The 13248-nt window shown below is 39.5% G+C and overlaps 1 protein-coding gene across 1 annotated transcript; it reads left to right on the top strand.

Moving 5' to 3' along the window:
* The first annotated feature begins 10488 nt into the window (after window positions 1-10488).
* On the top strand, window positions 10489-10905 carry LOC115806334 (bryoporin-like). The gene has a single exon (XM_030767006.1). It carries the CDS (start codon window positions 10489-10491, stop codon window positions 10903-10905), a length of 417 nt encoding a protein of 138 aa, XP_030622866.1.
* Window positions 10906-13248: the final 2343 nt, after the last annotated feature.

Here is a 13248-nt window from a genome sequence, read left to right as displayed (position 1 = left end):
ACGCAAAATTCTTGGAACCAGTCTAACTGTGTGCATACTAATTTTCAGCCGTCCACATGCAACCGTTTGCCAGAAATCTCAAATTAATACACTGTGTTTTCCCCAGGTGGTTACACAAGGGGGCACACCCTCTCCGAATGATTGGCCCTTTAAACATGTTTAGGACGCAAGATGATTTCGGATTTTGTCATAGAAAATTCATTTACCATCAAAGCAACTACACAACACCGCTGGACAGCTTACTTAACAGTAAAGTTGTTTATTTGCTTGCTCACTACATTGTAAAAAACTAGAATCCATTTCCATTGTAACGGGAACGCAATGCCCCTTAAGAATAAACTGCAACGGTCAACTCACTCGTGTCTCCTATTCTTCTCTCTCCCTCTCACGCACACCTGCCACTGGCGTTGAGAGAACCCTTGTTTCAACTACGTAACTATAACTTTGAGGTCTCTACAAACTATTTAACATAATATATAATATGTAATTATAATCTGATATCATTTTCTTTATTTATTTTTATTTATGGTATAAATTATTTATTTCCCCTCTGAGCTGCATAATGATCCTTGGTGGTTCTGGCTGTAGTCTTTATGGTCCTGTAAAACAAACCAGATAAGATACAGGATTCATTTGCAGAAACTCAGGGTTTATTTGAACAGGGTCCAACTATGGATTACGAGAATCCAGGAAGACACAGTGAAAGGCTTAATAAAAGACCTCTCAAAATTTACTGACTTGGAGATAGCTCCACGCAAAGCAGCAGAGGAAACCCAGGAGTATTTATATCAACAGACTAGATTAACTGAATCAGGTACAACTGATGATAAAATAAGCAGGTGAACCAGGAAATGAATACAGAAACCTAAAATAAAGATGACCAGCAGAGGGGGAGAGAGGAAAGCGTGTGATATTCTGACATTCTGACAGGAACCTATAAAAGATTTCTGTTATTGGGGGTTTGCTCAATTCTCAGACACATGAGTGAAGTGGGTTTTCTGTGAAACAAAAAAGGATTCAAGTGTAAGTCATATGAGTCACATACTGACCTGAGCACCCATGAGTAAGTCAGTAAGTGATTTGTTAAAGATTAGACTGCAGTAGCAGTCTAATGGTTGCAGGGCATCGAAAATAATTCAGTGATATTGACAATTCAAGAATAATTCAATAATTCATGGAAAATTGATAACTTAATCAGATGTGTTTATGAAATAGATCTGACAGCTGACTTGTGAAAATATGTGATTTATATTCCAGTGTGTGGCTGTGACCTTCTTGTCATCAATAATGCACTGTGTTGCTTATCTGTTACAACTGTGGTCACGAAAACTACCGTCTAACAGCTGTATTCGGACATTTACGGGAGTTTTCAGGTCCGCAGAACAAAGTTCTGCAGGCATCCGAATACCTCCGGCAAACAGCAGGTTTAGCGGAAGTTTACTTTGTCTGGATATTTCTGAATACACTACTTTTCACGCAGTGATGGGTATGTAATTTATAACTATGAAATACGTTCCTAAGTTTATTTTTTTTTATCCCCATGCTGAACATCTTATTATATCTGCACATTTTCGTCAGCACTGCATGAATTTTGTTTTAATTGCTTTGATTGGGAGAGAAATTTCCAGATCAAAGAGATGATACAACAGCAGTGTATGGCCCTGATTTCCTGATAGTCATTGTTCAGTCTTGTATATCTTTTACAGTATGAGAAATAAAGAGTCAGCCCAACCTGTGGTCATGTCTAGTAAGGGTTATTTTCACAAAACCAACTTCCACATAACACAACAAACACACTGGTTACAGTGTATCTTTTCATGAGGTATTGTGGTTAGGCAGCGCAGCTAGGCTTGTCTCATCAACCTCATTCCTGTATTCAAGAAGAGAAAAAAAAGCTACTTATTACCTCTGTTCAATCATTATTAGTAACCAGAATTTCAGGTGTGGAGAGAAATAGTAGAGAAAAGAAAGAAAGACAGAAAGAAAGAAAGAAAGAAAGAAAGAAAGAAAGACAGAAAGAAAGGGAAAATAACAAGCTGTAAGGGGAAAAAAACTGAGATTATAAAGGTCATGAATTAAATTTATGCTAAACACAGAATACTTTTTACAGCTCCTTTGTTCTTGCTTTACTACTAAAACTCTCCACTAGGTGGCACCTTTTTAAACCTGAGTGTCAGTAGTGCTGCTAAGAGGCCAGAATGTTGGGGAAATGTCCAGACCTAATCACAACATACTTCCCTCACAGCCTCAGTTGTCCTTAAATATCACAACATCTAGTCCCCTGACGCTGTTCTTTGCACTGTGTGATTCAGCATTTGTCATTTTTTTTCTACAATATCTATACTGTGTACCAAACTTATTTGTGTTTGGATTATTTGTGTGACCACTGCCGCAACCATGTCTCTGATATCACTGACCACTGTGTACCAAACCCTGTCTCCACTCTCTCCTGCTCTTCATGATGGTGGCACAAACACACACACACACACACACACACACACACACACACTAATGAAATAAATAAATAAATAAATACACAAGCCCACTACACTACACACTACAACCATATCACTCACTGCCATCACTGCCAAAGTGGTGGCCCAAGATGTAATTAACTTTCTCTTACTTCATAACAAACAGACTTTTAACAGCAAAACAACAGAATAAGCAGTATGAAAAGGCAAGCTCTTCCCTGGATGTGATTATCTCAGTTTCCAAAGTGAAGCAACTTTCAATGTATAACAAAAGATACCAAACCAAATAAATTCACCAAAACAGGTGGAATGGGTGTTCTGACCAGCTCCACCATAAGAGTTGAACTTTTCACATAACTCACATAATTTACAGTGTGTCACTGCATCATGTTTGTTGTGTGTTTCCCTTTGGTTTTCTTTGTAATAATAATAATAATAATAATAATAATAGTAATAATAATAATACAATTTTATTTAGAGCCCAGAACTTATGGTCTTAAATGGCTTTATATTATCCACTAGCCAGTGAAAATAGATAAGTCTTTAGTTTCGTTTTAAATGTGTGAAGAGTGTTTGCCTCCCTTATTTCTGTAGGTAGGCCATTGTACATGAAGGGAGAGCGGTATGAAAAGGCGTGGTAGCCAGCGTATATCCTGTGTGCTGCTACGTGTCAGCTGTGTGCTGTTTTTTTGGAGAGCACTGCGTAGTTCAGAATTTCGGTGGTTTTGTGTTAAGGTGATGCATGCAAGATGCATGAGGTGTATGTGAGGAGGCATGTGCATGTGCATGCGCATGTGTGTGTGTGTGTGTGTGTGTGTGTGTGTGTGTGTGTGTGTGTGTGTGTGTGTGTGTGTTTGTGTGTTAGTCTGTGTTAGTTCTTGTTGGAGGTTAGACTGAGTGTCAGTAGTGCTGCTAAGAGGCCAGAATGTTAGTGAAATGTCCAGACCTAATCACAACATACCTCCATCACAGCCTCAGCTGTCCTTAAATATCACAACATCTAGTCCCCTGACACTGTTCTTTGCACTGTCATTCAGCATTTGTAATTGTTTTTCTATAATATCTATACTGTGTACCAAACTTATTTATGTTTGGATTATTACACTGCCCCAACCATGTCTCTGATATCGCTGACCACTGTGTACCAAACCCTGTCTCCACTCTCTCCTGCTCTTCATGATGGTGGCACAAACGCATGCACACACACACACACACACACACACACACACACACACACACACACACACTAATAAATAAATAAATAAATAAACAAATAAATAAAGAAACAAGCCCACTACACTACACACTACAACCATATCACTCACTGCCATCACTGCCAAAGTGGTGGCCCAAGATGTAATTAACTTTCTCTTACTTCATAACAAACAGACTTTTAACAGCAGAAAAACAGAATAAGCAGTATGAAAAGACAAGCTCTTCCCTGGATGTGATTATCTCAGTTTCCAAAGTGAAGCAACTTTCAAAGTATAACAAAAGATACCAAACCAAATAAATTCACCAAAACAGGTGGGATGGGTGTTCTGACCAGCTCCATCATAAGAGTTGAACTTTTCACATAACTCACATAATTTACAGTGTGTCACTGCATCATGTTTGTTGTGTGTTTCCCTTTGGTTTTCTTTGTATCCAGATGGTTTGCAATTCTTTGTGTGCAGATGGTTTCATTCTTATGCAGAAATCCTTTTGTAATAACAACAATAACAACAACAACAACAACAATAATAATAATAATAATAATAATAATAATAATAATAATAATAATAATACAATTTTATTTAGAGCCCAGAACTTATGGTCTTAAATGGCTTTATATTATCCTTTAGCCACTGAAAATAGATAAGTCTTTAGTTTCGTTTTAAATGTGTGAAGAGTGTTTGCCTCCCTTACTTCTGTAAGTAGGCCATTGTACATGAAGGGAGAGCGGTATGAAAAGGCGTGGTAGCCAGTGTATATCCTGTGTGCTGCTACGTGTCAGCTGTGTGCTGTTTTTTTGGAGAGCACTGCGTAGTTCAGCATTTCGGTGGTTTTGTGTTAAGGTGATGCATGCAAGATGCATGTATGTGAGGAGGCGTGTGTGTGTGTGTGTGTGTGTGTGTGTGTGTGTGTGTTAGTTTGTGTTAGTTCTTGTTGGAGGATAAAATGAGTGTGTGTGTGTGTTTCTACAATATCTTGCTGTCTGTGTATGATCTATAGGTTGTTTTGAGTATTATACGTTTTCCTCAGCCCTTGTTGTTCTGTCTCCTGTGTACCAAACCTTGGATTATTTGCGTGACCACTGCCCCAACCTTGACTCGTATATCACTGACCACTGTGTACCAAACCCTGTCTCCGCTCTCTCTTGCTCTTCATGTTGATGAAAACACACACACACACACACACACACACACACACACACACAGATAAACTCACACATGCAGTTAAAGAAAATGTAGTTCTCATGTTTAAATGAAATCCAGCAGTCAAGATGGTCAGTTGTACAAATGGTTTTACAGAGCAGTTTTATTAAATAGAGCAAAAATCAGTTATTATTGTTCACAATAAAATACTCCTAAAAATAATCAAGCACAGAAAAACAAGAGGATAGACAGACCAGGCAGCATACTAGGACATAATAAGGGAGTGATGAGTGAGGAGGATAAATAAAGGGAGAGAGAGAGCAACCATCTTACTCCACCACGGCACACGATCACACACTACACAAAACAGCTATCGAATCTTTTTGTATGCAAAAATAGAACAGACCTAAATGATCGACGACTCAGCATCAGATTGATTGTAGACATGGTCGCCATTGATAAAAAGGCAATTTTTGCCTGAAAATCTGAAGATGACAAAAGTTTGTGCAAAGGTTGTCCCAAAGGTTCTGATCCCTGATCAAAAAGAAAATTGAATGTGAATTTGCGCAGACATTTTAGAACAATACCAAATTTTTTGGAAAATGAAAGTGAAGCAGTTTTTGGCTGAGAAACATATTGCAGTATCACAGGACCACACTTGACTACCCTGTTCATCTGATCTAGCACCATGTGACTTTCTTCTTTTCCCTGAAATCATGTCTGTGCTTAAGGGAACCCATTTCAAGTCTGTTCCAAAAGTGAAGAAGAAAACGGCAGAGCTTCTGAAACAACTAACAGAAGAAGACCTACTGCACTGCTTTGAACAGTGGAAGACCAGAAATCAGCTGTTTGTAGTTGAAGATGGGGAATATATACAAGGGCAGAGGAACTGAAATGACTTTTTGGATTGATTTTGTTCAATGTGGATACAGAACAACACAGGCGTAAAGAGAGAAAAAATAAAATCTGGACAAGGGAGAGGAATAGTTGAACAAGGGAGATGAGGAGGATCGGGGAGAGGAGTAGCTGATGCTTTTTTGTGCATTTGATGTTTACACATTTGGGACCAAAGGCCATGTTGGATATTTTGTTGATCACCTGCATCAATGTCATGCTGCTAATAGAGCTTTTACTGCAGCAATTCTGTCAGTTACTATTTTTTCTACTGGACATTCTATAAAGTAAAGATGACTCACTCACGTTTAGATAGTATGTTGTCAAAAACGCACGCATTTGACACTCAACAGAAAACTGTAGAGTGGTTTACAGTAAAAGGAAACTGAATTATAAAAAAAACAATGGATTTCATATTGCCTATTGTATGCAAATACCTGTAGAACTGAAATATGAAAATAATGCAGATTTTGTAATGACACAAACTGTTAGTATTCTGAAAGTCATTGTGCTATTATTGAGAATGATCTGATATTGAGGGACCCTGTCATCCCAGTTTTTCCCGTATCAAGACAGTACTTCCGTAGCATCGACCTCAGCGTTTGATGCCAATGTTCAAGTATGCCCTGTGACTCTGGGTGATGTGCACTAGATACTGAATGAGAAACACCCAAAGATTGCAAAGTCTGCTTAAAAGTCTTGGAGAGGAAATTAGTCCCTTGGTCTGTCTGCACTTTCTTCGGTAAACCAAAGGTGGTAAAGAGCTTGGTCAGAGCGTTTGTGACAGTTGATGCCATGATTTTCCGCAAGGGAACTGCCTCTGGAAAACGAGTAGAAATACACATTACAGTTAATAAAAACTGGTTTCCAAATTTTGTTCGGGCAATGAGCCAACACAATCGACAATAACATGCTCAAAGGGTTCACCAGCAGAAGGAATGGGGCGCAGAGGGGCTGGAGGCACCACCTGATTAGGTTTTCCCACAATCTGGCAGGTACGGCAAGTCTTACAGAAGCGCACAACATCAGTCTTCATTCCTGGCCAAAAGAAATGTCTCAGGATTCGATCATATGTTTTAGTGACAACTAGACAACCGGATCACCAATGCTCATGTGCTAGTTTGGGTACATGCTGCCGATAACCAACAGGAATGACTATCTAATACACTGTGCCCCAGTCCTCACCAAAATCATCTGCTGCTTCACCTGGTCGTAAAACCAACAACATGCCGTTATCCACAAAAACTGCTTTTCCCTGCACTCTAGTGTCTGTAACAACTGCTGTGAAACACTTGGTTAAGGATGGATCATTTTTCTGGGCATCGATGAGTGTTGCGCAGGTCAGTGGCAGTGATACCCCAGGAGCAGTAGTAGGTTCTGTCCAACCTCTGGGCTTTCTTCCAGTGGGGTTGAACTCATCAACTGGTAGCAGCCTTTCCTCCGACAAGACAGAAGCAAACAGGGAAGCAGACAAATCAACATCTGGGGCCTGCTTACTGGCTTGAGTTCTTGTCAGAACACTTACTGCAAAAACATCTGGATAACGCAGGGCCATTTATGTAAATATATCTCAATTAGAAATGAGCATTGTCTAAACACGGGTGCCAATGATGGAAGTCACAAAAAGTGCTCAAAAGCCTAAAAAGCAACCAAACAGTGAATCATCACTTCCCAAATTTCCCCCTATGAAAATTGGCTCTGGGGGTGTGGTTGCAATAACAGCAAGCGAGTCACCTAGCAAGTCACCTAGCTCAAAAGTTTGAATGCATCAGTGAGGGTCTAAAGTGGTCTGTTTGCCCCGACCAAAGCCATTAAGAGAGTTTTTTTCTACCGCACTGGCCCCAACTAAGTTCATGTAACATATAAACAACAATTCGTGTTGATGTACACAATAAGGTCACCCATGCATCTTTTAATCATATACATGTTTTCATGCCACATGTAGCCTTTAGCTTTTAGCCTCCACCATCATAGCAACGCCCATTTCTAATTAACATATATTTACATATAGGCAAAATGACAAAAAGATATTTCAATTTTATTTTTATTTTTGTCAGAAAAGACATGTTTGTCATGAATGGCAGGATATGTGCACACAGGTATTGAAAAAGAAATGTCAAAACGAGGTTTGAACTTTCATTTTACATTTCATTTTAATTTTGGCAGGGACTACCTCCCAGACTTTTTGGGCGGTGAAACAGCCGGTTCTGGTGAACAATTAAGCACTGGCGCCCTTAACCACTCACGGCAACGGTGTGTACAGGGGAGGGTGGTATCTGGAGGGAGACATAAGAAGAATACACCCAAACACCACAGCCGTAATAAACCCAGTTAGCTTCTTTCTTTGAAACAATTAGAATCATTTAGAACGGAGTAATATATCAGTTATGTTTTGAAATCTGTGCTGAAGGCAGGTATATTGCCTGTTTTCATTGTGCATATTTGCATTTATTCATTCAGCAGATGCTTTTATCCAAAGTGAGTTCAGTGGAAGGCAAAACACAAACCAAGTATGTAAGCACTATGGAGCTCTCTGTGGCATTAGTCCTGCCACTGAATTCAGTGTTAGAACACAACCAGTGTAAGAAAAGCTGAGGGAAGGAAGAGAGTGAACTGAAGACTGATACAGGTAGAAACAGTGCTAACAGGCCAGGGCTTTACAATGAGTTTAAGAGAAGAAACAGTGCTAATAGCTGAGACATCCCTTTTGCCATGACAACAAAGCTGATCTGTAGCCTCATAATCTAAAGCTATTTTGCACCTTTAAAAGTAGTGTAAAGTATGATAGCATTATAAAACATAAGTCCCAAGTAGTTGTATTTGACTGCTGGTTGGTCTGTGAAGTTCCAGACACTTTTCCCAAATTTGCTTCTATAATAATTTTAGATTTTGTAATTATTATAATCATTATTATTATTATTATTATTATTATTATTATTATTATACATTTCAAAATCCAGGGTGTCAGGAAGGACAACGGTGCTGGACACAAATTGGTGAACTGAAGATTTTTAATGACAAACAGAAAGAGGCTCAACTCAAACAGGACCGAAGAAAGAAACGGGTTAACAGGCAGCCAAGCAAAACTTTGGAACAATGAACATGAACCCACGAGACCGCTCAGTAGACACATGGACGGAGTAGACTTCGCACTGACTGATCCAGCGGAGGGGTTTAAATAGTGAGAGGCATCATCGGGAACTAAAGTGAGGGCAGGTGTGCAGGAGTAGAGTGATCAGACCGGTGATTAGTAAACCTGCGACGCTGAGCGTGGAATGGCTGAAACTGGCAAAGGAGGAGGCGAGGTTGTTACACAGGGAAGGAAATTCATTTATACTGGAGAGGTGTGAGCAGGTGGTACAGATGGTAAGACCATCATTCTGAATCCAGAAAGCAGTCAAAAATCGCTACTATCAGTTTTAGGGCGTTTGGAAAGGAATGCTAAAGATATGACGTAAAAATGTGTCATCGGCATGTAATGATACCGAATGGTAAGATACCCCCAATTTAACAAGAAAAATGAATTTGCCTCGAACAAGTTGAGGAGTCAAAGATTAATTAGGAGAGAGGACACCCTTATCTAGTGCCTCTATAAATATGAAGCATGTCTGACACTAGTCTTCCAAGATTCAAGCTGTGTATCTTGCATATGATACTTGAACCATTTTGATGTGTTGCGTTCTTCTACCGTCTTTTTTTTTTTCGTTTGTTTTGGGTTTTTTTCTCCTTTAACTCTCATCAATCTATCCATTAGATTAGATAACTCACTGCAAGAGCACTGATGTGCATGCATGCCTCCAGGTGTATGTGTGGGTGTGTAGTTCGTATGTGGTTGGTGTGGTAGGGGCTTGTGAAGCAGTTTGGAAAGGTCCTATATAAGTAGACTCTCTCACTCTTTGTGTAACAGTCTGACCTGAGGCAGTGAAACTGCACCCTAGAGAGGTAAGTTATTCCTGTATATGCTAGCTTTTATTCATTTGTTTGTTTTTTGTTTTTTCCCACATGATGGAAATTATTTTTAATTTCACTTACTTTCCACCTCTTTTTTTCTCCCTTTTTTTTGACATGCCTGTTACAGACAGTGGTCATATGAAGGACTGGGCCTTGCTCAGTGGTCACAATGCCAGTGTCCTGAAATGAAAATTTTTATTCTACTTTGTGTATGTGACTGTGTGTTGTATTGCTGGATGGTGCACATAGTGTAGTTATGTCTGTGCAATGTGCTTAAGCTGTAATAAGCTGAAACCTAGAGAGACTGGTAGCTGGGCATCATTGTATATTTACACCAGCAAAATTCCTTCATAGAACTCTGATGAGTGTGTGTGTGTGTGTGTGTGTGTGTGTGTGTGTGTGTGTACATTTGAAAGGCAGTGAATTCCAGATGAAAAGAACTCACGATGGAAATTGTTGGTGTAGTTGCTGCAGCCACTTCAGCTGGTGTTGTTCTTGGCAAGGCCCTTTCGAGACCTCGTGCATGCACCATATTAATCAAAAATGGCAGCAGTGTCTTCGCACTTGTCAATCCTGAGTAAGGCCACACTGAGGTTTAAATCTGCATTATTAAATTTGCACTAGCTCAGGCCTGTGATGACTATATTTGAGGTCACTAACATGAACATAAGATTTTCCTGACACCTATTGCTATATGCTATCAAAAATTATATACATGTGATTTAATGTTGTTATATCACTTGAAATGTCCATGAACATCAAATTTCATTTCAATTTTAAGAGAAAGATTTTTTTTTTCGTTTAGAGTCTGGATGTACAGTGGCCACAAATCAAAGCCTCCCTCACCCACAGTGGACACCAACACAGAGGAGGAGTGTCACTTCTCCAAGACAGCAAACACCCTCAGAGGGGCTGTGGGTGTGTTGACTTACGAATTACTCGACAAGAAGAAGCAACGCTCTGATGAGATAATAGCTGTCATGTTCTCTGTACCTTATGGAACTACAGTGTTTGGCAACTGGTTTGCAGTGGGCATTTTTGAAAAAACTCGGCCATGTGACAGGAAGCTCTTCAATCTCATGTACTATAAGGATAACCCCTCTATGTTCACCCGTGCCAAGGCCAAACATCCTAATATAGTGCACAAAGGAAACTCAGTTGAGATCAGGGCTACAATGAGTGATTCCGGTAAAGCTACCATTAAGGTGGAGCTTTATAACAAGCATTAAGTCTATATTACACTATATAGATTATGTATCATATAAGGTTACTGTTAGAAAAATGTTATTCCTTTGTATGAAATAAGTAGTGATCAAGCTTTTACTATGTGCAAATAATGATCAAGCAGAAGTTCAACTAAAGGGCATTTAAACTTTGTTGTATGAAAGAGTAAAGAGAAGAACATGACCTGAGGCTAAGAAGGGTCAACTAACCGCAAGCTGATGAGAACAGGTGGTGAAATATCTGTCTCGATCAGATAACCGTGTTGTACGCATTAAACATGCTCCGCCTAAGAACCAATATAAACGCTTTTGAGGGAATAAATGCTGCACCTGACTAAGGAGAAACAGTACAATTCACTACTGCAGTACTTGGCTGTATTGTTGTGGGACTTGTCTCCTTGCCGCGAGAATAAACAAACTTGCTTTGACTTCGGGGGATCCGTGTGTCATTTTGTTAAATTACTCTGACAATTACCTTAAAGTCAAATTGGGAATATGGTTGGTAGAGAAATGTGTGGAAAAACGTGCAGGAGGATAGTCACCTCCTCTTGCCTCAGTGGGACCAAACTGTAGCCATGAATGGTGTTGGTTCATTCCATACAGTTAAAAAGAGGAGAACCCCTTTCTGTGCCATGCAAATGGAGTGATATTCAACTGATAAAATCTGATATTCAACTGATAAAATCATATATTCATCCAACTGGAGATAACGCAGATGTTGTTAAAGTTCATTTTTCAAGTGTAAAGAAGAGTAAAATTCACACAGGTTTCGGTGCTTAAGATGAGCAAAGAGCTGTCCATATTCCTGTAGCCTATTGATGACTCCTATCACATACAGAACGAATACAAGAACATTTGGTCTAAAACTAGAAAAAAAGGAACCCATTCATTGTTGCTTCTCTCTCATTATTTAAGAGAGGTAATGTATCTAGTGAACAAGCAGGACACCTGGTTCCACACTTACATTTAAACACATTCAGGAACTGCGGAAAGCATGTGATTTGCATCTTCTCTCTTCTCTATTAACTCATTTGGCTTTATTTTGAAACAGCACTGTTGATGCAATATCTCGCACAAAACAATGACGTATCAAATACAGACTTTATGCATCGTTATTTTAAAACAATTGTTTTTATTTTATTACACTAAATTACAATGTCCGCATAAAGACCTGTGTAGCGCCTCTAGTCCTGACCAGGGGTAGTAATAAAGACGCTACCATCTACTTAGGTTCAAGGAGTGGTATGCCTTAACTAACTCACAAGGGGAGTAAATGTTGAGTTGAACAGTCGACACTTATTGCCTTACACAGTGATAACAACAGTGTACCCAGTGCATACACAACACTGTCTTGTATAATAAAATTAAAACAAAAATGGAGCTCTTTAAAATAATAAAAAAACAATCCAAAAGTCCAAGTCCTTGTCCTTGAGTGTGTGTGTGTGTGTGTGTGTGTGTCCAGAAGCTCAGTTCCTGGTTCGTGTGTACATGCTTATCTGGTGTGTTAGAGGAATGAATCAAACGCGTAAACGTCTTCTGCAAGTCCATCCTGCGGTAGGCCACACCGTTTCCACGACTGTCTGCAGTCTCACTGGGCTGGGCTCGCCATCACAATAATCCTCCAGATTTTATCCAGCAGCTAAAAAAAAAAACAGTCCGAGTTCGATTTCTTATAATTCGAAAAAAATCTCTCGACAGAATCTAGGTTATACTCACGGCTGAGATTCGAAATTGCTTAGCTGGTTCTCAATGTGTTTCCTGGACGAGACCTCCAGTAGGAATGATAATTGCATAGTACTTGCTAATGTTATAAATGCATATGACGCGCCCCCCTCAGGGGCGGCATGGCACTACACCTCTAGATAATATATTGAGCACTAGTAGCCCTTAGTTCATACAGGTTACACCTGCATACTTCAGCTAAATGAAGAGATATCTTTGTCAAGCATCAAACCACTGAAACTACAGGGCAAGAAACTGTAATAAAAGAACAAAGTAAAATGCAGCTTTCATCCTGTGGTCAGTCACAAAGCGGATGGCCTGATGCCTTGACAAGTGTGCTGAAGCGTAAAGTCAATGGAGTAACAGATGCAGGACACCAAAGCTCTTCTCTCCTTCACTCTGTTTCACTCACTGGCTTTCACAGACCTGATACATTGTATGGAATTATATTTTGCATTTCATACACAAATGAACAAAGGAATTAACAATGCTTTGCTGATGATGTCACATGGCATTTAGATTGGCTTTTCTGGTGTGGTACATTCAGTGAGTGAAAGTGTTGTTATATTAGTGATGTGAAAGGAACTGCACATGTGTGATTTATGGATGTGACCTCATACTGTGTTT

The sequence above is a fragment of the Chanos chanos genome, chromosome 3 (genome assembly GCF_902362185.1).
Source record: "Chanos chanos chromosome 3, fChaCha1.1, whole genome shotgun sequence".
In the NCBI taxonomy this organism is placed as follows: domain Eukaryota; kingdom Metazoa; phylum Chordata; class Actinopteri; order Gonorynchiformes; family Chanidae; genus Chanos; species Chanos chanos.
Note: the sequence above shows the minus strand (reverse complement) of the source record. Positions and strands in the feature narration are given on the sequence as shown.